This window comes from Dermacentor variabilis, chromosome 8 (assembly GCF_050947875.1).
Source record: "Dermacentor variabilis isolate Ectoservices chromosome 8, ASM5094787v1, whole genome shotgun sequence".
Taxonomy (NCBI): Eukaryota; Metazoa; Arthropoda; class Arachnida; order Ixodida; family Ixodidae; genus Dermacentor; species Dermacentor variabilis.
The window spans coordinates 98,415,248-98,436,701 of NC_134575.1; the positions used below are offsets into that span (position 1 = coordinate 98,415,248).

The window sequence follows — 21,454 nt, forward strand, 5'->3', positions numbered from 1 at the left end:
GCCTTGAGAGACTTGTGAGGTGCGCGCAAGTTGGCGAGCATGGTCAGCATGGGCGATAACATCACGGGCATAAGCGCTAGATGAACCTGTGATGGACGGAAGCACAGTGTCCAGTGGTAGCGTCGGTTCACGGCCATACAAGAGGTAAAAAGGCGAAAAGCCAGCAGTTTCAAGACGGTCAGAGTTACACGCAAATGTAACGCAAGGTAGAGTCTGGTCCCAGTCACGGTGGTCGTCTGAAACATGTTTAGATAGCATGTCTGTAAGGGTGCGGTTCAAACGCTCAGTGAGGCCGTTCGTTTGAGGGTGGTAGGAGGTGGTAAAATTATGCTGTATTGAGCAGGCACGCATGATGTCGTCAATGACTTTGGCTAAGAACATACGGCCACGGTCTGTTAGCAATTGACGCGAAGCACCATGAATCAAAATGATATCATGCAGAAGCAAGTCCGCAACATCAGTTGCCCAACTAGTCGGAAGAGCGCGGGTTACGTAGCGGGTCACGTAGTCCGCCGCGACGGCAACCCACTTGTTTCCTGATGTAGACTCTGGAAATGGGGCGAGACGGTCTAAGCCGACACGATGGAAGGGCTCGGCAGGGATGTCGAGCGGCTGCAGGTAACCAGCGGGGGGCTGGGAAGGCTTCTTGCGTCGTTGCCAAAGTTCACAAGCGGCGACGTAACATCGTACAGAACGGGCAACGCCCGGCCAGAAAAAACGGCGCCGTACACGGTCACAGGTTCGAAATACGCCGAGGTGTCCTGCCGTTGGTGCGTCGTGGAGCTCTTCTAGAACGGTTGAGCGCAGGTGTTTAGGTATGACAAGTAGGAACTCAGAGCCGTCCGGATGAAGGTTACGATGGTACAGAGTACCGTCGCAGAGGACGAAGAGGCGTAGAGTGGAGTCGGCCAGAGAGTGTTCAAAACGGTCGATGAGTGCTCTGATGTAGGCGTCACGACGTTGTTCGTCGGCGAAATGAAGCAGCTGCGACACAGAGAATACACAAGCAGCACTGGTAATATTGGAGGAGTCAGGGTCGTCAACAGGGTAACGCGACAAGCTGTCAGAGTCTTGGTGCAGGCGGCAGACTTGTAGACCACGGAATACAAAAACTCTTGTGCAGCAAGGCATTCTCGTTCCGTAATGGAATAGTTGCGCTCCGATGGTGTGAGGAGGCGGCTCGCATAAGCAATAACGCGATCCTGGCCATGCTGACGCTGGGCTAAGACGGCAACTACGCCATGACCGCTGGCATCTGTACGTAATTCTGTAGGGGCATCAGGCTCGAAGTGGGCGAGAATGGGTGGTGAGGAGAGAAGAGTGACGACACGAGAGAATGCGGCGGCTTCTGCAGTACCCCACGAGAATTGTACGCCTTTCTTCAAAAGATTAGTGAGAGGTCTAGCAATTGCCGCAAAATCTTGAACAAAACGGCGAAAATACGAGCATAGCCCGACAAAATTTCGAACGTCTGCGGCTGTCTTCGGAACTGGAAAGTCTGGGACAGCGCGAGTTTTATCGGGATTAGGGTGAAGTCCGGAAGCGTCAACGAGATGGCCCAGAAGAGTAATTTGGCGGCGGCAGAAACGACATTTCGACGAGTTAAGTTGCAGCTTCGCCTTTCGAAATACATCTGTCCTTTAGAAGAACCCCACCTATATATACTGTGGCGAGGAAAGCATATGTCGCCTTGAAGAAGACAAGTCCACTTGTCGAAACGTTGGCTCCTGCACTCATCTTGTTCATGTTTTGCTCATCATCAAGTATAGCTGTTAGACGCTCAAGGTGAGTGTCGAACGTGGGCGAGAAAACGATGACGTCGTCGAGGTAGCACAGACATGTGGACCATTTGAAACCACGGAGCAAGGAGTACATCATACGCTCAAAGGTGGCAGGGGCATTGCATAATCCAAACGGCATTACATTAAATTGGTATAGGCCATCAGGTGTGATGAACGCGTTTTTTTCTCTGTCCATATCGTCAACAGCAATCTGCCAGTATCCAGAACGAAGATCAATAGAAGAGAAATAGCTGGAACCGTGGAGGCAATCAAGGGCGTTGTCTACACGTGGGAGCGGGTACACGTCCTTCTTAGTAATGTTGTTCAGATGGCGGTAGTCTACACAGAAGCGCCGCGTGCCATCCTTCTTCTTAACCAACACTACAGGTGACGCCCAGGGACTCGAAGAAGGCTCAATGATGTTTTTGTCTGGAATTTTGTTGACTTCACTTTGAATTACTCGGCTTTCCGACGCAGAAACTCATTACGGTCGTCGGTGAATAGGAGTAGCATCGCCAGTAAGAATCCGATGCTTGACCGCGAGCGTCTGGCCTAAAGGGCGATCGTCGAAGTCAAAAATATCTCTGTAGGACGATAATGTTGGTAAAGGTCTTCAGCCTGCGCAGAAAACAGGTCCGTCGCAACCATTTTCTGTATCTTGGGATCGGCGGCCGACGCTGGCACGATGGGCCTGCTAAGCTCGCAAGAAGCATCGGTCAATAAAGTTGCCACGCGATGGTCGCCGAGGCAATCAATGTTGGCAAGGCAAATACCTTGCGGTAGAATTTGCTTTGCCAATCCAAAGTTAAAGATAGGCATGAAAGTGCGGTTCGCAGTAATAGTAAGTATAATGTGAGGCACGGTAGCGTCATACTGTAGCGTAATGTCGGGCAGAGGAGTGACGAGGTACTCGCCATCAGGGACTGGTGGGGAAGACATGAGTTCAATATAGGCTATTGATTTTGGCGGCAGGCGAATAAAGCCGGTGGTGCGTAGGCGGCACTGGGGTGTGTCAGAAGGTTCTGCGAGAATCGCCAACTCCAGGCGAAGGGTACTGGAAGAGCAGCCAATAAGAGCAGAATGCGCGGAGAGAAAATCGAGGCCGAGAATGAGGTCGTGGGGGCAATGAGCAATCACGGTGAAGAGGACAGGAGTGTGGCGGCCGGCGATGCTGACACGTGCCATACACATTCCGATGATAGGCACAGTACCGCCATCCGCAACCCGGACGACGCGTACCGACGCTGGGGTGAGGAGCTTGTTCAGTCGCCGTCGGAAGGCAGCACTCATAATAGAAAGATGCGCACCTGTATCGACGAGTGCTGTCACAGGATAGCCATCAACGCCAACGTCAAGAAGGTTTTGGTTGAAGTTGAAGTTTATTTACATCGCCAAAAATTCAACGATGCGGGTAGACCCGGGCAAAAAGTGAACACAATCACTGTGTAACGTGAGCAGAGGATTTGAGGGCAGGGTCGACAACGCAGCTTCACCTCCAGAAGCTGCAGTGCCTAGTTTTCCGGCTGGATCCGGGAGGCGATAGGCGACGGAGAGAAGCGACGGGTTTTGGGCGAACGAGACTGATGGCGTCGAGGTGAGGGAGAGCGGCTGTAGCGAAGTTTCGGTGCAGGAGCATCAGCGGCAATGAGTTCATGGTGGGTGGTATAGGGAACAGAAGGTCCAAAGGGGCGGGAATGAGCAGCGGTGTATGTCCGAGGAGGTGGTGGCCATCGGTTGCGGCAGTGACGAGCGAAGTGGCCGATGCGACAGCAGTGGAAGCAGATCGGCCTGTCATCAGGGGTACGCCATTCGGACGGGTTGCGGCAAGATGTGGCAGAAAAGGTCTGCCGGGGACGAGGAAGGCTGCTAGAGAACAGGGGAACCGTCGGTGGAGACGTTGAACACACGGAGTTGAGACCCATGTTCCAAAACTCCTATCTGACGACGGCCTGAATCAGCGCAATCGTGGTTGCTGGTGGATCGGGAGGCGTAAGCGGAGAAAGCTGGCAAATAGGCGGCCTCGAACTCGCGGCGAACAATACGGGTTACATCGTCACAGGGGGTGGTCTGACGCAGTGGACCCTCACATGTCGACGTAGCAGCAGTGTTGTGTAGCCACATGATGTGTGATACGGCGGCTCTTAGCTTGTTCAAGGCGACGGCATTCTTTGACGATGGCGTCGTTAGTCGAGATGTGACCGAAAACAAGCAAATTGAAAGCATCGTCGGCGATGCCTTTTAGCACATGCGACACTTTATCTGCTTCAGACATCGTATCGTCAGCTTTGTGGCAGAGAGCCAAGACGTCGAAGATGTACGAAATGTACGGCTCTGTCGATGTCTGAACACGAGACGCAAGAGCCTTTCCCGCGGCAGCCTTGCGCTCAATGGGGTCGCCGAACGGTTCCCTGAGCTTTTCTTTGAAACTGTCCCAAATATTTATCTCGTGGTCATGCGTTTGGTGCCACCCGCGTGGGGTGCCGTGGAGATAAAAGATGACATTGGCGAGCATGATCGTTGGATCCCAGCTGTTATTAGCACTGGCGTGTTCATAGAGCTTGATCCATTCGTCAACGTTCTCTCCCTCCAGGCCAGAGAACACACCAGGGTCGCGATGTTGGGCAACCGTGATGATTGGAGCAGTCGGACAAGCCGAAGCCGTTGCTGAGGCGGGCTCGTCACCGGGAGGCATGGTGACAAGCTCGATGTACCGACCCCTCCGGAGTTCCGTGGTGAGGACGGGGATCGCTGACCTCCACCAGAATGTTCCATGCGGAAAAACACAGATGAAAGAGGCTATATACAGGGTATTTACACTGGAGCCAGGCCACCAGGCCGACACTCGCCCGCGCGAAGGGCACAGACCCACTTCGTCGTCGTTCTCGCGGCGGCTCGTCCCTTCAGCATCGCTCGATGATATCGTAATAATATTAAGAAATCAAATGCTCAAGCAACGAAAGCTGCATTACTTTATAGTCTGTGCAAAAACAGGTTTCTTCTAAAAAGCTCAACAAATCAGTGAAAGGCACTAGTGGATCATCTCCAAATATTGAGGCGGGGTGTAAAGGTATGTGTAAGTTATTGAGATTCTGTAAAAGCTTCCATCTCTGTGTTTCAGTATGTGGACATGTCATAATAATGTGCATTACTGCATGTGGTTCACGGCACTTCTCGCAAGTTAGCGGGTTTTCGTTTTGAAGTAGAAAATTGTGCGTCAGACGTGTATGCCCAATTCGGAGTCTGCATAGGATCACCTCATAGAAGCGTTGCTGGTGACTGCATGACTTCTACTCGCCAAGCAAGGGTTTTATTGTCTGTAACTTGTTATTTATGCAAAAGTCCCATTCTAGTTGCCACATTGATGCCAGGGCCTTATGAATCGCTTGGATACTGTCTGCGTGTGGAAGTGTTGTTTGTCTTATGCCTTCTTGTGCTGCATTGAATGTGCATCTATCTCCTGCTTCATTCCTTGGTATCCCAACATGGCTTGGGACCCAGGAGAATCGTATGGTTCTTCCGTATTTATTATAGGCCATAATGTTTAGGATATCGCGAAGCAGGGGTTCAGACACGGAGTTAAGGTTTAGAGCTCTGAGTGTGCTCAGCGAATCGGTATATATGATAGCATTCATCTGCTTGTCGGCGGTAAATTTTTTTACTGCCATCCATATCGCATAATCTTCAGCAGTAAAGACAGAAGAAAGATTATTTATCCGAATGCTATTTTCCAAATTTTTGTTAGTATTCCAACACCTACGTATTGTCGTGTTTTAGACCCATCAGTGTAACATTCTGTGTAACTTTAATATTTTTCTTGAATAGCTCGGAACTCTTGCATTATGTGTTCTTATGGAACGTCCTTTTTCTTTAAATGTGTTAGTGTCCAGTCACATAGCTGTGAAAAGTTGTACCATGGGGGCAATCTTGGTGGCCTTTCAGCAACCTGCAGGACCTGATGAGGGGCATCATAAGCCTGACAGTATTCTTCGTGTCGTAAGACAAGTGGCCGAACCGTGTTGGGTTGGTTTCTGTATTGTACCCATAATTTTCACTGTGTTACGATGCTGTAGCATATATGTTGTGGTGATTACCAAATTCTCAGTACATAGGAAAGTGTAAGTAGTGCTCTGCAGTGCTGTGAGGAATGCTCATTGCAGTCAACGTACCGTATTTACTCGCATAATCATCACACTTTTTTGTCAAAAACTTTGACGCAAATTCATGGGCGCGAACATTATGCAGGTTAAATGTCCCGTGAAAAGAAACATTTTCTTTTTTCATCCCGCATTTGCTGCGGGATAACAACGGGTCAACAAGCAGGTGGCTGCCGCTGTCAGTGCGGGACATCAAAACAAAAATGGCGGCCGCCGGAGCAAGCCGAACGCGCCGAACGCAATTATTTTTCTTCTCTTAAGTACATTACGTGCATTGAAACAGTTTCTTCCTTATCAGTAATGAATAATATCGTTAATACCGGCAAGTTTGCGACAATAACACAGCCATGTCCGCTTTGAGTGGACAGAAATAGAGATGGGCGCGCTTAGCTGACAGAAACCCATGGCAGGCATGCTGCGGAAACTGCAGCATTTGTCTTCACTGCTATCCTAATAAGGTAGGTTTCTGCTAAGGGTGGGTGAATATCTTAGCTGTGCTAAAAGTGTCAGCATATGAATAGGGTAGACTTCTAACAAATCAGTGCAAACGTGGCCACTATCGTTGCCGCTCGCGATTTGTTGCGTGCCCACGAGTGCAGACGAGAAGAATTGAAAGGTGCCTTTTATCTTGGTGTTTTTGACCAAAACCATTATGATGCCTACAAATAATAAAGCTCAGGCATGTTCGGTTGTAGCCTTTTCTTCCATAGAAGTGCGGAAAGTGATGAAAGGAATGATATGGGGCATCTGCTTAAGAATGTTGGGTGCGTGCAGACCGCTTCATAAGTCTTCAAGCGTCGTTCGTGTAGCACTCGACAGAAAATAAGTGCCATCATCATTAGCTAGACTTAGCACACGGCATATCGCTGCAACAAGTTCGGGGTGCGATAATTACGCAAGTGCAGTCATTATGCGAGTAAATACGGCACAAACTTGGGACAGGCGATGTTCTGTAGGCACCGCTTGCCAGTCGTAGGCCGAGATTGTGAACTGGATCAAGTCGCTTGATGTATGACTGCCTAGCTGCACCATAAACCACAATACCATAGTCGAGGATGCTACGTATAAGGGACCGGCATATGTGTAGTTGACAAGTTTGGTCAGAACCCCAGTGCTTGTGCGATAACACCTTGAGGATAGTTAGTGCTTTATTTGCTTGAATTTTAGTTGTGTTAGTGTGGGCTTCCTATGTTCAGCTTTGTGTCAAACGTTATGCTTAAAAATGTGTGGTCTTCTTTGACTGTTAACGTTGTACCATCCGATGTGAGAACTGGATTGCAGTGTAACCTTCGCTTCTGGGAGAAGGGAACTGTAACAGTTTTGTCTGCTGAAAAACGGAATCTATTTTTGTTAGCCCATTGTGTGACTTTATTTATCATTATTTGTAGTTGTCTTTCACAAGTGAGTAGATTTGAGGCACGGCAAGCCACTTGCAAGTCATCGACATATATTGAGTGCATAAAAGAGGATGGGATGATCTTATTAGCAGACTTCATTTTGAGTATGAAGAGTGTCGTGCTCAGAATGCAACACTGTGGAATGCCATCTGCCTATGTAAATGTGCATGAAAGTATTGTGCCGAGACGCACCTGAAATCTTCTATTTGTCATAAAATCAGACACAGTTTAGCATTCTGCCATGAACTCCCAAGTCCCCCAGGTCTCTTAAAATTCCATACCGCTACGTGGTATCAAACACTTTTTCTAAATCGAAGAAAACTGCGAGACAGTGTTGTTTGCGTAGAAACCTATTACGTACTTCATGTTCTAGTCGTACGACGTGGTCAGTTCTTGAGCAGCCCTTTCTGTATTCGCAGTGGTGCATGTCTATTAGGGTTCTTGATTCAAGGATGAATGCGAGTCTTATGTTTATGATACTCTTGTAGGGTTTAGCTAGACAACTTGTTAGTGCAATGGGTCTGTAGCTGCTTGGGATATTGCGGGTTTACCTCATTTCAAAAAAGGCACTACTACTGCATTTTTTTCAATCTGTAGGCATTACTCCAAATTCCCATATTTTGCTGAAAAATTTAAGAAGTGTTTCTACTGATGCTTGAGATAGGTGTGCCAGCATTGTGTAGTGGATGTGGTCAAAACCTGTTGCCATTTTCTTACCGGCAAAGAGAACTCTGTTCAATTCTTGAAATGTGAGGGCGTTATTATAAATTACATTTGAAGAACCTGTATTGGGCAGTCTCTGTTTCTCCGCCGAATCTTTATATTTTTAGAATGCATTTGAGTAGTTTGCTGAGCTGGAGACGTAAAAGTGTTCGCCTAATAAGTTGGCCTGGTCCTGTAGTATTGTTTGTGTGCCTGGACATGTAAGTAGTGGTACTGTTTATGATGTGTACTCTCCTTTAAATTTCCTCACCTGGTCCAACATTCGTTTTGATTTGACTCTACTATTGATTGAAGATATGTATTTCTGCCATGATGATTTCTCTGCCTTTCTTCAAATAAATCGTGCTTTGGCTTTGGCCTGTTTGAAATTTAAAAGGCTGCTATAAGTGGGGTACTTCCGTAGGATTCTCCAGGCCTTATTTTGTTCTTTTTTGGCTTCGGTACACTCGTTTGTCCACCAGAGATTTAGTCTTTTGCGCACAACACCAGATGACTGGTGTATTGCCTTTTCTGCCACTGAGATTATGATCTCAGTGATCTTTTGGTTAAGTTTGTCAATGCTTAGTTCTGGCAAAAAGACTTCCAGTTTTGCGTACTCTATAAAAACCGGCCACTCAGCGAGCTGTAATTTCCACCGGCATGGCCTAGTGACTAAGGTTGGTGGTGATGATAAAAGTTTGATAACTGCGGGCAAGTGATCACTACCATAAGACGTGTTGAGGGCTTCCCATCATTAAAAAGAGATGGTGAGCAAAAAGCTAAATCTAAACAACTAAAGGTGTGGGAAGTCGGTGAAAAATACGGTGCACCTGAACTTACAAAGCAGACATCATTTGACAGACTCAAATCTTCAAGCAGCTGCCCTCTTTGGTCAGTTTTGATACTGCCCCAAAGAGTACAGTGAGCATTAAAAGTCCCCTACTAAAATAAATGGCTCCAGTAATTGACCTGTTAAATTTTCTAAATGTTTAGTAGTAAAATGGGTGTAAAGCAGTATATACAGTGAACAAATGGTGATGGTTTTGTGAGCTATAACGGCGACAGCAACGGCTTCTATGTGACTGTTAATGGGAACTTCTCTAGCTGCAATACCGCCCTGCAGAACAATGGCTAGACCACCCGAAAGCCGGTTCACCTGAGTACTGTCGCGCCATACAACAGTGAAACTTTTTTAAATATTTTTGTTTTTTGCCTAGGTTTGTTTCCTGTAAGCATAAGGTTACAGGAGAGAAGTTAAATAACAGGTCTTTGATGTCATCTAAGTTATGCAAGGCACCTGTGCAATTCAAGTTCATAATGAAAGACATTATGAAATTTAAAGGTAAGAAATGGCATTCCGAGTGAATAGGAGATAAAGATGTTACGTAAGATGGATCTAAAGAAGGCCGACACAAACGAACGGCAACCTTTAGGTTATCGCTTTCTGATTTAGAGTGGTTATTGGGACTTTGTCCCTGTTTAGGTGCTCGAGAGAGCGCTTGTCCTTCGGCGTTGATGACACCAGGGTTCTTGGGTCGAACTCCATCACTCTCTCTGAAGCGCTAGAGGACCGAGAGTTGGGTGCCGAAACATGTGTCTCGGGCCTTGGGGTTCGTTTGATTTTATGGCCCTGTGGAACTAGTGTCTGCAGGCCCTTTGACGATGATGGAGCAGCATTGGTTGCTTCCACCACGGGGGTGGGAGGGGTCACTATGGGACCACTGTGCATGGGCTCGGAGGACTTCGGAGGCCTCTGTGACGCTGTCCCCACTTTCATCACATTGGCATAACCACGTCGCAAAAGGTACGATAATCGCTTTCTGGCTTCAAAGAACGAGATTTTTTTCTTTCACGGTTAGTGCAATTCTTTTTCCTTTTTCCAGCAAGGGCAAGACTGAGTAAGCTGGATGGTCTCCTTTGCAGTTAATGCAATGTAGGGAACAAGTGCAGTTGCCAGATTGGTGATCATTGGAGCTGCATTTAGCACAGGTTGTTTGGCCTCGGCATGCATTTGAAGCATGTCCGAACCTTTGGCACTTGAACCATCTGGGGTTCGGGATATATGGTCTGACATTTACTATTACGTACCCTGCATCCAGCAAGGTAGGCATTACAATTGTTCCAAAGGTAAGCATAACATGTTTTGTCGGAATTTCTTGGTCGTCTCTAAGGATGACAATTTTTTGTACTTTGGTAACGTTTTGTTCTTGGAAACCTTCCAGCAGTTGCTCATCGCTCAAGCCAATAAAGTCTTCCACTGATATCACACCCCTGCTTGTATTTAGTGTTCTGTGTGGTGAAATTGTCCCTGTCGCGTCGCCAATACTAGTAAGTGCCGAGAGCGTTCGCGTTTGATCTTTGTCATTTAGTTCTAGGAGGAAGTCCCTGCTAGACATTTTTGAGACATTGTACGTAGGTCCGATTTCGTCTTTTAGACACTTGGCCTCTAGGAATGGGGAGACCTTTCTTACTGGTATGTTGTTTTCGCTGTGGACAACATAGTACTTGGGAAATGATTGGGCGTTGCTCTGAAAAGAGAACTGGAACGGTGCGGCAACTTTTAAGACGCTGATCATAGACAGAAGTTTGTGTTGCCATAAGAAAATGTATTTGTTCGGCAACAGTGCTAACTGCCCACCAGGGAGCTTAACGAGGGGACGTGGCAGAGCTTGTGTTCAAGCCTGCACGATGCCAGCTGTACGCCGTCACTATAACCAAATATAAATACCCAAGGTAGGATAGCCGCACAAACTTAACCGTTGCCGCCGTGGAGAAAGGAAGTAAATGGAAGAGAGAAGATGACAGGAAAGTTTAAAAAGAGAGAGAGAAAGGAAAAGGCGACTGCTGATTTACCGCGGGTGGGCCAGTCCGGGGCTGCCGTCTATGTGAAGCAGAGGCGAAAGAGGTGTGTTGCCTCTGCCAGGGGGCCTCAAAGGTCCGAACACCCGGCATCTGCTCAACCTCCAGGATCCCCCTTTCCCTGAGCATGGCTAAACCGTGTACGGCTACATGCGGGAGGGTCCAACCCTCGTGTGTTCGCATACGTGGTGTCGCAACACACCAAACGCCTGCTGACGCAGATGCCCCTGCGGGAATATTGAAACTGGGATATGTAGTTGCGAAAGAGAGCAAGGAGCAGAAAATGGCCACTCCTAATTTTTAACGCTGAACAAATAACAAATATAGTTACAAGAGTCGAGGAAGAACTGCGCAAATGGTCAAGCAAAAACTGGATATACTATAGTGAGCTTCTAAGTGTAGTAACGACAGAAATGTGGAAAGAGAAGCAACATGTTTGTTGGAGAGGAAAAAAGAGACCCAAAACCTGGTGGAACAGGGAGATCCGAGAAGTGAGCGTCGAACAACAGAAAGCAATCCGAGAGCACAGGCAATAAAAGGAAAGCACAGTTGAGGCAGGATGAAGTAGCCAGAAAATGGGAAATATACCAGGAGAAAAATTCTATGGCTCAAATACTGGTTCAAGCAAAGATAAAAGCTGAAAGTGAACATTAGTTGTCAGAAATACGTGAGAAAAAGAAGGCTGCACTTAGAAAACTTTAGAACCACATAAACTTATTCGGCAGGATGTCTGGAACAATACAACATATCCTAGATGAAGACGGAAGTAAAACTGAACGAGGAAACAGCAATAAATTACATCCAGAATATAACAACCGAATCTTTTCAAGGCAATGATGAGATTTTACTTGAGGAAAGAAACAGCATGAAAGAGAACCAGATGGAGAAGCAGCTGGTGCTCACAAATTTCAACTGCAAGGAAAACGAAGAGAAAATTCTGAAGCGGACATCCACAGGGCTAGACGAAGTTCCCGTTAGGCTGATTAATAAACTAGATCCAAAAAGAAAGGAAGCTCTGTTGAAAGGAGTAGAAAAATGTCCGAAGGATAGATGAATGCCAGACAGTTGGCGACAAAGTAGAATGAATATAATTTATAGTGGTAAGGGGCAGAAAGATAGAATTCACTCACATAGACCGTTAACCATTACATCGGTAATATAAAGGTTAACAATGCAGGCAATTAAATTAAAGCTGCAACAATGGGCAGAGAATAATGGCGTTTTGGGTGAGCATCAGGATGGCTTTACAAAAGGCAGGCACCTGGATGAAGATTTTTTGGCCTTACTCAGTCTATTGAAATATTCAGAGTAGAAAGTAAACCAATATATGCAGCTTTTTTAGACACTACAGGAGCACATGCAACATTTTACAGACAGCAACATTTTGCTAGATATTCTGTAAGAGGAAGACTTACGTGATGATTGTATACAGCTTTTGAGAAAACTTTACCTAGAAGATACAGTTTGTGTTGAATTGGAAGAGATGAGGAGCGAGGATAAAGTTGATATCAACAAGGGTCTGAGGCAGGGGTGTCCTTTGTCCCCACTGCTGTTTATGATGTATGGCGACGACGGAAAGGACGCTGGAAGGAAGTAATATTGGGTTTAATCTCTCATACAAACACGCAGGTACAGTAGTAGAACAGAAGCTTCCAGGTTTGTTTTATGCAGATGACATTGTGTGGCTAGCTAATATGCAAAGTGATATGCAACGTCCACCTAATATTTGTGGACAGGATGGCGAGAATCTTGGTCTGAAATTTATCGTTAAAAAAAATCAAGTGTTATGGCATTCAATGAAAACAGCGCACAGACACTGACAATACAGAGCCAGGATATATCTCGGGTAACAGAATATAAATACCTTGGTATATGGCTAAAAGAAGAATATCATACATGGAACTACAGAAAAAAAAGAATACAGGGGAAGACAATTGCGGTCATAATGAAACACAGAGCGCAATGGGGATACAATAGGTACGAGGTGCGGTGGGGTATGTGGAAAGGTGTAACGGTTCGAAGACTTACATTTGGAAATTTGGTTGTTTGCTAGAAATCAGGGGTACAATCAGGACTCGATGGCAACCAAAGGTCAGCGGGACGCCTCGCATTGGGCACTCACAGTGTGGGATTCTCCTCCGCACTCTCGGGAGAAAGGAACGGCAACACAGTAGTGCAAACAATCACAAGGGCATTTATTGCACCTTTCATAGATCAATGTCTGCTAGCCGAGTTGCTATCCACAAAACATGCCGATGGGCGCGCGACAAATCTAGGAAGTCCGACTCGCTGCGACCGGACAGCGAGCAAATATGTTCGCCCTATGCTGGATCCCAACGCCTGATCGTTCACGCGTATGGTCACGCGAACGGTGGCGCGTTCGAAGCCAGGCTACGCGAGGCGGTCTCGCAAAAGCATGGGTCGGCGCGCGCGTGGGACGTCCACGCTGTTCGCTGATCCGCCGGGAAAAAGGAAGCGCCTTGTCTCCCGGCGCCCAAGTAACCCCGCCTGTCGGCGGCGTTAGCAGCGCAACACTCACGCCCTCTCCCGCACTGCGCTTCAACCACATCGACCACCGCGGGCGTCACGCAGGCCATGCGGCGAAGCAGGATTGCAGGAGATGGGGGGAAAACAAGATATCAGGGGAAACGCGAGAGTCGCGCATCCCCACCACAGGAAGCCTATAAATTAAGCTGTGTAGGATGATATGGGCTGCACAAGATTTGAAGTGGGGGAAGATCACAGTAAAATTCATTCTGAAGAGCGACTGAGGAATATGGAAGAATGTAAATGGGCTGAGAGAGTGTCCAGGTATATGTACAGGAAAAACATTGATTCACAGTGGAGGAAAAGAACTAGGAAGCTTACCAGCAAGTATGCAACCTGTATGTTGAGCAACGTGGCAACAAAGAGCGTCAAACGGAAAGTCAGAGAGACAAGATAATCTCATGGGTGGCGGCAATAGAAAGGATACCTGCTATGAGTCACTACTAAAGATAAAAAAAAACTAATTAGGAAAGAAACAATTTATGATAACTCAAAGGGAAGCTCATTACTTTTCGAAGTGAGCTCAGGATGCCTTAGAATACGCACTTATAAAGCGAGATATAAGAAGGAAGAATAAGCATGTGCTTGCCGTGGCAAAGCTAAGGAAACGATGGAGCATGTTTTATGAGAATATGAAGATATCTGCCCAGCAGTCGATTTAGGCACCGTTGGCCTCCTTGAAGCTATTGGTTTGAGAGAGAGCTGGGGAAAAGGAAACATGTCTGCAATAGAGATTAGCAAGAGGCGATTGGAAGATTGGTGGAAGTAGGGAAACTACAAACAACGGACGCATAAGGAAACAAAGTTCACAATAGTGGTTCACAAATTTGGTTATGGGAATTCATCAAGGTGTTTTTCTCATACCTTTCTTTTCTTTTTTTAGTATAAGTAGGACATGAGGCAATATATGAGCTTGATGGCACAACCCACCATCAAGTTCCAAAGGGGACGCTTGTAGTATGCATCTATCCATCCATTCTCGTTCACTATGGCCGCCCTGTTCAGCTTTTCTTCGGCTGCTTAAGGTCTTTTTTCGACCGCCTTCCATGCATCGCGCTCCATAGTTAGCTAATTTTTGAGCTCTTTGACCTGTTTCACAAGCTCATGCTGCAAATCCTCGATTTTCTTGAGCCCAGCATTGACATCACAATGTCTGGCGATTGACGCGACTTCCTCCCTGTTTTCACCTGGCGCCTCCTCTACCTTGAGGGAGCCCCCACACACTGCACGCTTTGCCTTCTTTCTCGCCATGTGTTGCACTTGGTTTTTTCTAACGGAAACTCCGATGCTTTCAGAGCATGTGCCTGTAAACAAAAGCCGAAACGAACAGTATCTAAATTTTTTAAAATACTGCACAGTAATTATCATCAATGTTTTAGAAGCAATAAATGGAACCTCGTACTGCCTGACCTGTACGCATGGCTCTGTCACCTTTCTTCTGTTCACAACACGCTGCTACGTGCGAGGAAATCGACGAGTCGGTCGATTATGACAATGCTCCTTCTATTTGGTGTCCTTCAGTTAGCTGTGGATGAGGAAGTCATTGGCATTGTTCAGGTTTTCTTGGCGACTCCTTTAAGCACATTGTCCTTACGGAGTTCTTCAGCTGCCAGCAGTCAAATCGGTGCAAGTTGTACCTGATCACTTTGTCACTTTCTGAGTCTGCAGCAGGCTAACACGCTCGTTGCAGCAGCGACTACAGTTGCTACTTGTATCCCACCAGGCTGGAAGGGAAACCCAGGAATCACCTGACAATGTCCAAGCAGCCGCAGAGTTGACAGAGGGGTTTGTTTCTTTTTCTTTTTGGATGAGTTCATCAATAGCAGTTCGTCCATGTCGTTCTTGTTCTTGACTTAGGCGCCAGGAAGGCGTTCGCTGATACACAAGCATGGCGATCTGCTGTACATCATGACTGTGTCGCAGCACTTTCGATCGAACTTAAGTCATCTAATGTTGAGTCATTGGGTGCCTTCGGCGGTAGTGGACTGTGTGGTGCAGTTCACGGAAAATATCTCTGCTCGTCGATGAAGGTGAGCCTTTTGGCTCACGCAGGTCTGTTCGAAACTGGGGTGGCTGCTAGCAGCGGTCTTTTTCAGTGGTAACGTAGTCATTCATGCGACGGTGTTTGTAGCAGCTTGTGTCCTTTTTGTGGTTGTGAATGGTCTTAGGCGGCCTTGACTCTGTCGTCGATAAGTTGCACCCATGCTTGTGGTTCCGAACACTGCTTCGCCAGTGTTGTTCGCTCTCCTCACTGCGGTGGCGGTGGTGGGAGGATCAAGGGTGGTAGCATGAGGCCACTGGACAAGCTCCGAATCTGCCACACCCTTTGCACAATGTAGGGCAAGTGGGCAGGTGTGTATGAATCATGGGCTAACTTGGGTTGTAGCATTTGGCTGCTCACTGACATCTGTTCCCCGGACGTTGCATGGTGTGGGAATTGAGGTGCCTTCCTGTGCCTTGTCCCCCAACTCCTGCGCTGTGTTTAGCTTGATCTCCGGGAACTGCCACCATAACGGCAACATGGCTGACACAACTAGCGTGCCGAAGCTAATTTCTTGCACAAACTGTGCTTATCCCTCCCAGGGTCGAATCACCACGTGAGCCAGTGTCACCAAGATGCGCCCCAATTCGCCTCCCGAGTGGCGGGCCCCGGGATCCTCTCCACCCGAGCTCTCTTTCGCTGAGCACTTCATTGCCGCGGCAGATGCTCACAGGCCTGCACCTAGGTGGTTACAAGGACCTTTGCTCCTGCAATTCTTTCGTTTTCGCACTTGGTGGGCCGCTTCGCAGTTAGCCCTAGCGCAGAGGGCATGCATAGTGGATCGGTCTTGCGGTGAGCCTTTTCCCATAAGTGCCGTGACTGTCACACTGTGCTGTGTCTTGGTTGAATAAACCTATGCTTGTTGGCGATCTGATTCTGGAACCTTCTCTGCGCCATGTCAGACTCGATGAACCTTGCCCAAGTGCTTTTGCGCGTTGCAGAGTGGAGGAGTGCCGTGCCCTTCCCTGACCATCGCTCGGTGGGTGAGCCTTGTGCAAACCCACCTCCATATAACTGCCTATCAACTTGGTTTCAGCATGTCAGCACTGCAGACCCCTTTTCAGCCCTCGTTCCTGCTTGATCCTCTGGCCACGCACTTGATTTCCTTCAACGCAGATGACACCTTCAGCATGAGGTACGTACCCTCTGCTTTTGGCCACCGGGATCAATCCCTTCATTGGAAAGCCCTTTCCTCACGTCGACCGCCTTGAGGTGTACCCTAGTCCTAGCCGCGCCAGTTTTGGGTTTGCTCAACTCTTTGAGACGCGCGTGAAACAGGTGCCTACTAGCACCCCCAATGTTCTGTTCCCGCTCGCTGGCTGCTTTTCGTCGGGAGTGCAGTTGAGTACCCCAGGTGCGACTACGGAGCCACCCTGCTTGAGTGTCCACACTAACTCTCACTGGCCTGTCATTTTCTTGAGCGCCTTTCTCTGACGAATTCGCCATAGACCAGACAGAGTCATGTGTCACTATGCTTGACGTTACAGCAATGCAATGTACGTAGGCGCACTTGTGAGAAATATGTCAACTCTCCAGCTGGGAGCACAAAGCTCGCAAGAAGAAGAGCAAACGGCATTTGGTTTGAAATTTCAGCTCTTTCCATGGCACATGGCGATGTATTACTTAGCAGACACGATCGCTAGCATGCATTGTATACACGGTGCTTGTCGGCACAAAATGGCCACATCTGGTGAGGGGCCCCTTAACATTTTGGACCCAGCCATCACTAAGTTGAAAATCCTCAATGTTCATACGAAGCGCTAAGGCTTCTGCCTTTTGATTTAAAACATCACCGGACACCAGCACTTGTATGGCGATCATGGCTTTCATTCACATTAGAATAGCTTCAAGTTTTGGGTGGGCGCTGTGGCTGACATTCTTCTGTTGAGATCGGGAAGATTTCTCAGTGGCTTCCAAAATCTTTACCTTGTTATTTATGTAGACTGATATTGACTGCTTCGAGAGTTCTAATTCTTTTGCGACGTGTGATTGCAACAAGCCCCTTTGCACTTTCCTGATAATGGTGGCCTTCTTTTCCATCGTCACTATGCTATGATTTCCTCACTTCAAAGCCTTTGTCGGTAGGCGGCAGATGACGAAGCCAGTGTCGGCACCATTGTTAACAACTGGCGATCAAACCACGGAAGACAATCGGTTGTTCAAGTGGCTAAGCCTAGCATCACAATATGCAGCTGAAGAAAACCACAATGTACATGAGTGGCGATACAAAGAGTACCACTGGCCATATGCGACTGACGAGTGCCGACAGCAATCAGTGCACAAAGGCACGTGGGAGAGTGCATCAAGCGGTGCCTACTGAGGCTGTACCTGAAATGGTAGCTCTGAATTGGCATGCGAGATGTGTGCAACGCTGCTTTGAGGCTGCAGAAAAACAAAATGACAGCGATGTTTTTTGCATTTTCGGTAGTGCCAAACTTGCGATTGTGAGAAAAATTCAGAAAAATTAAACGAGAACACTTCGAAACATTCAAAATTTTCGTTATTATTATACATAACTATATGGAGCAAATTAGCAGTAATATTGCAGAGTTAAAATATTCCAGCCGGCCCAGAAAATAGGGTGTCCAAAAATATCAGTCGGCGATTGTATCATTATTATCCTGTGAAAAAAAAACATATTCGAATTCGACTTTCTGTTATTAAACATGTTGCAAACCATTCTGCTAATCTTACGCTGCAACTGCACGCACCTGAATTACCAAGGACAGGTTGGGTTTTGGTCAGTTGTCGCAAAATAACTAGCACAATCTTCCTGTGTCTGTCATGTAGTATACTGTGACAGTTCAAAACATTCAAAATTTTCGTTATTATACATAACTATATGGAGCAAATTGGCAATAATATTGCAAAGTTAAAATATTCCGGCCGGCCCAGAAAATAGGGTGTCCAAGAAAATCAGTCGGCGATTGTATCATTATTATGCTGTAAAAAAAAACATATTCGAATTCGACTTTCTGTTATTAAACATGCTGTAAACCATTCTGCTAATCTTACGCTGCAACTGCACGCACCTGAATTACCAAGGACAGGTTGGGTTTTGCTCAGTTGTCGCAAAATAACTAGCACGATCTTCCTGTGTCTGTCATATAGTCTACTGTGAAACAAAATAAATTTTTCTTGTTTGCAGTTGTCAATGTGGAGAAAGGATCATAGTTTTTGTCATTATTGTGGCAAACATGCCAAATTTGCAAACTTTGTCCAAACACGAGTTGTGCAAAAACAACATGTCAGGGCTTTGTAAGTGCATTTGAAAACAATGTGATAAAATGGGTGGAAGCACAAAGCAAGATTGTGGCAGTGTGCCGTATGGGTCACATGAATAGAAAATAGAGAGCAACTGTCGATTTTCACTGGAAGCTTTGTTGTGCAACGGCTACCCTGTTGACAGTGAAATTGAAGACACTGTGATGGAATTCTATAGTGGGCACCGTGCACGAGTTCTCCTGATGACAGCAGATTCAATTCATTGCAAAGGCATTTCAATTGCTCATTAGTGCCTCATTTATCAAAGGGAAAACGCTTCACTTTTCGCATCAGCAAAGGTGGATAGCATATTGTAACAAGAGTTCTGAGAAAGAATAAGTATCCGCTGGGAGCAACTGTTGGTACAAAAGAGGTCCCGTCGGTCACTGCAGTCTGTAAACAAAAAAAAAACAACCCGAAGCTGCTATCGACGAGAGAGGACCAAAACCAGCATTCACCTCAAGACGCGTGCACGTCGCCTGAAGCGGTTGCTGGCGTGCACCTCAGGAACCCAGTGCATGCTGCTCATTGCCTGAGGGCAGTGTTGCGCATGCGTAGTCCCGCTTAGTCATCGCCGATGATGTGCTCTGGGATGTCGTCACCAAAACCTGTCCCAGGACAAGAATCCTTACAGTTCCTGTGCCATGTTCAGCTCACTCAATGAATGAGCATATTGATAAAACAAGGTATGTTTTATAGTTGACTGCATTATGTTTGAATTTTATTCACATCAAATCCAGAGGTCAACTTACATTCTCCATTGATCTATATTCATGTTCTTACACTCATACACCGATCTATACATAACTAAAAGACTCAATGGGTGTAACATTTTCGTGGACCTATGTAAGGGCCACAACACCAGGACAAGAGGGCTCTGGATTAAGCTCTGCCATCTAAGGTACTTCAATGTGCTCAGTAGGGCAGTATTTTTGCCTTTTGCCTCAATCACTATGCAGGCAACAATAAAAAAACTGCTAATTTATCCTCAGCGACAGAACATCACACACACTTGAGCAAGTCGTGCCAAGCTAGGCAGACTTGGTCATTTACCACATTCGTATAAGCAGGCAAATGTAAGAAAAGTGTTGGCCCTTGCCCACCTGAGGTGGAGCTTAACTGCTCCACAGCCTCCATAGTCTGCATGCTCCTAGACTCGCTCCCTGGTTTCAACGAACACCCAACAGACTTGTCAGCGAGAGACAAGCTGCACTGCATGCCAACCTCGACCTGACCACCGATCTTTGAAGGGGCATGGCATGCCATTTTGGCAGTGATGCTTTCAGCTAGGCTCATCGCATTTGTGAGGCCTGCAGAAAATAAGTGAGGCGATTGCAGTCACGTCACAGCATCAAGAACAAGAGGTAAATACAATAGAATAAATACACGAGCACTTCACAATGCATAGCCGAGGAAAACAAAATAACCCTTCCGGTTCAGTATTCCTAAAGGGCTACAAAGGACAATCCACATTGGATACTCGAAAGCAGGGCAACCTCCTTTTGTGAAAGGCTTATGACAGCGGAACATATTTGAGACAATTTTTCGTCTCATGCATTTTAAAGTTATTGGTGTAGTCACACTAATTAGAAGTTATTGCACCATCCGAAGCTCATTGCAATCAGCCTATTTAATGTCAACTGTAGGATCTCCTGTCACCCCATGTCTTGTGCCAGATGATACTGACACATGACCTCGTTTATCTTTTACGGGTGAGCGCTTTTACTGTATACAAAGTGTTATCGCTCAGCGCAGGACGCGTCTACATGTATCGGAAGTTTTCAAAATGTTATCGATGCTTCTATCTGCTGTCTGTTGTCGCCGAATCTTGCGTAAGCTGAGTGCATGTATGCACGACACAAATGGTGTAGAACTTTGTGCAAGGCACGCGGGTCCCAGCGGCTACTCTGGAACATTCAACGACTGATCAATAAAAGCCGACGTGCTTCACCCGCTGCTCAGATTTTCACCGATCGCGGACTGTGTTTGCCACTGTCGCTGTTCTCTGAGTATAACATGTTTTTTCAGGGTACAAGTTGACCCAATAAAACGCTAGTTTCCTTATTTTTAGTATTGCTGCTTTCCTCACCGTCACTACTACGTGAAAATACCATTCCGTGCTTGCAAATTTTCTATGTCCTCACACTACCTGTCTGCTGCCCAGGATTGCATGTCAGTTCGATTGATAACAATTCAGTAACCCTGATAGGCCGTCGGTTACCTGCGCTACACATTACATTGCTGGTCCAAAGTTCATTTTCAATGCAACAGCCTTCTTTAAGAAATTTACCCATTTAGCGGTAGGTCTGTACGTATGTATGTATGACGGCACATAACCTCTTTCCTGCCAACTTGTGTTTGTGTGTAGAATATGATCAAATGGGTAGAGCATTTGGTCGCTGTGCTGTCCCTGGGAACTGGGTTCAAAACTAACTGCCGGCCCAACTTCGGTCGCTCAGCATCTAAGAATGGGCATGTGCTTCTATTCAACAACCTTCTTGGATGCTAAGTAGAGTCACTGGGTATGTGGTACTCGGTATGTACCACTGTTCAATGAGCGGCATCTCCCAGTGATCTCCAATTACCCCTGTCTTGTCATCTACTTTTACCCCGACTGTGTCTAGGTTGGCTGGCCTGCTCCCTCCCAACTAATTTGTTCTTTCTCTTTTCAAATTGAGAACAATCCTAGACCTCTCTAACCTATGATCA

General features: G+C 46.8%; 1 protein-coding gene and 1 long non-coding RNA gene across 3 annotated transcripts in view; one reads left to right on the plus strand and one right to left on the minus strand.

The window, feature by feature from the left end:
- The window catches only part of LOC142590434 (uncharacterized), a 393,201-nt gene that overhangs the window by 266,518 nt on the left and 105,229 nt on the right, over positions 1–21,454 (minus strand). For both annotated transcript variants that reach the window (XM_075702535.1, XM_075702536.1), the window contains exon 5: positions 19,849–20,055. In XM_075702535.1, the coding sequence (XP_075558650.1) occupies positions 19,849–20,055 (207 nt within the window). The remainder of the gene's footprint in view (positions 1–19,848; positions 20,056–21,454) is intronic.
- Positions 5,928–16,348, plus strand: LOC142590449 (uncharacterized). Its single transcript, XR_012830149.1, has 2 exons — positions 5,928–6,393; positions 16,024–16,348. It is a non-coding gene; the product is annotated as an uncharacterized LOC142590449 (long non-coding RNA).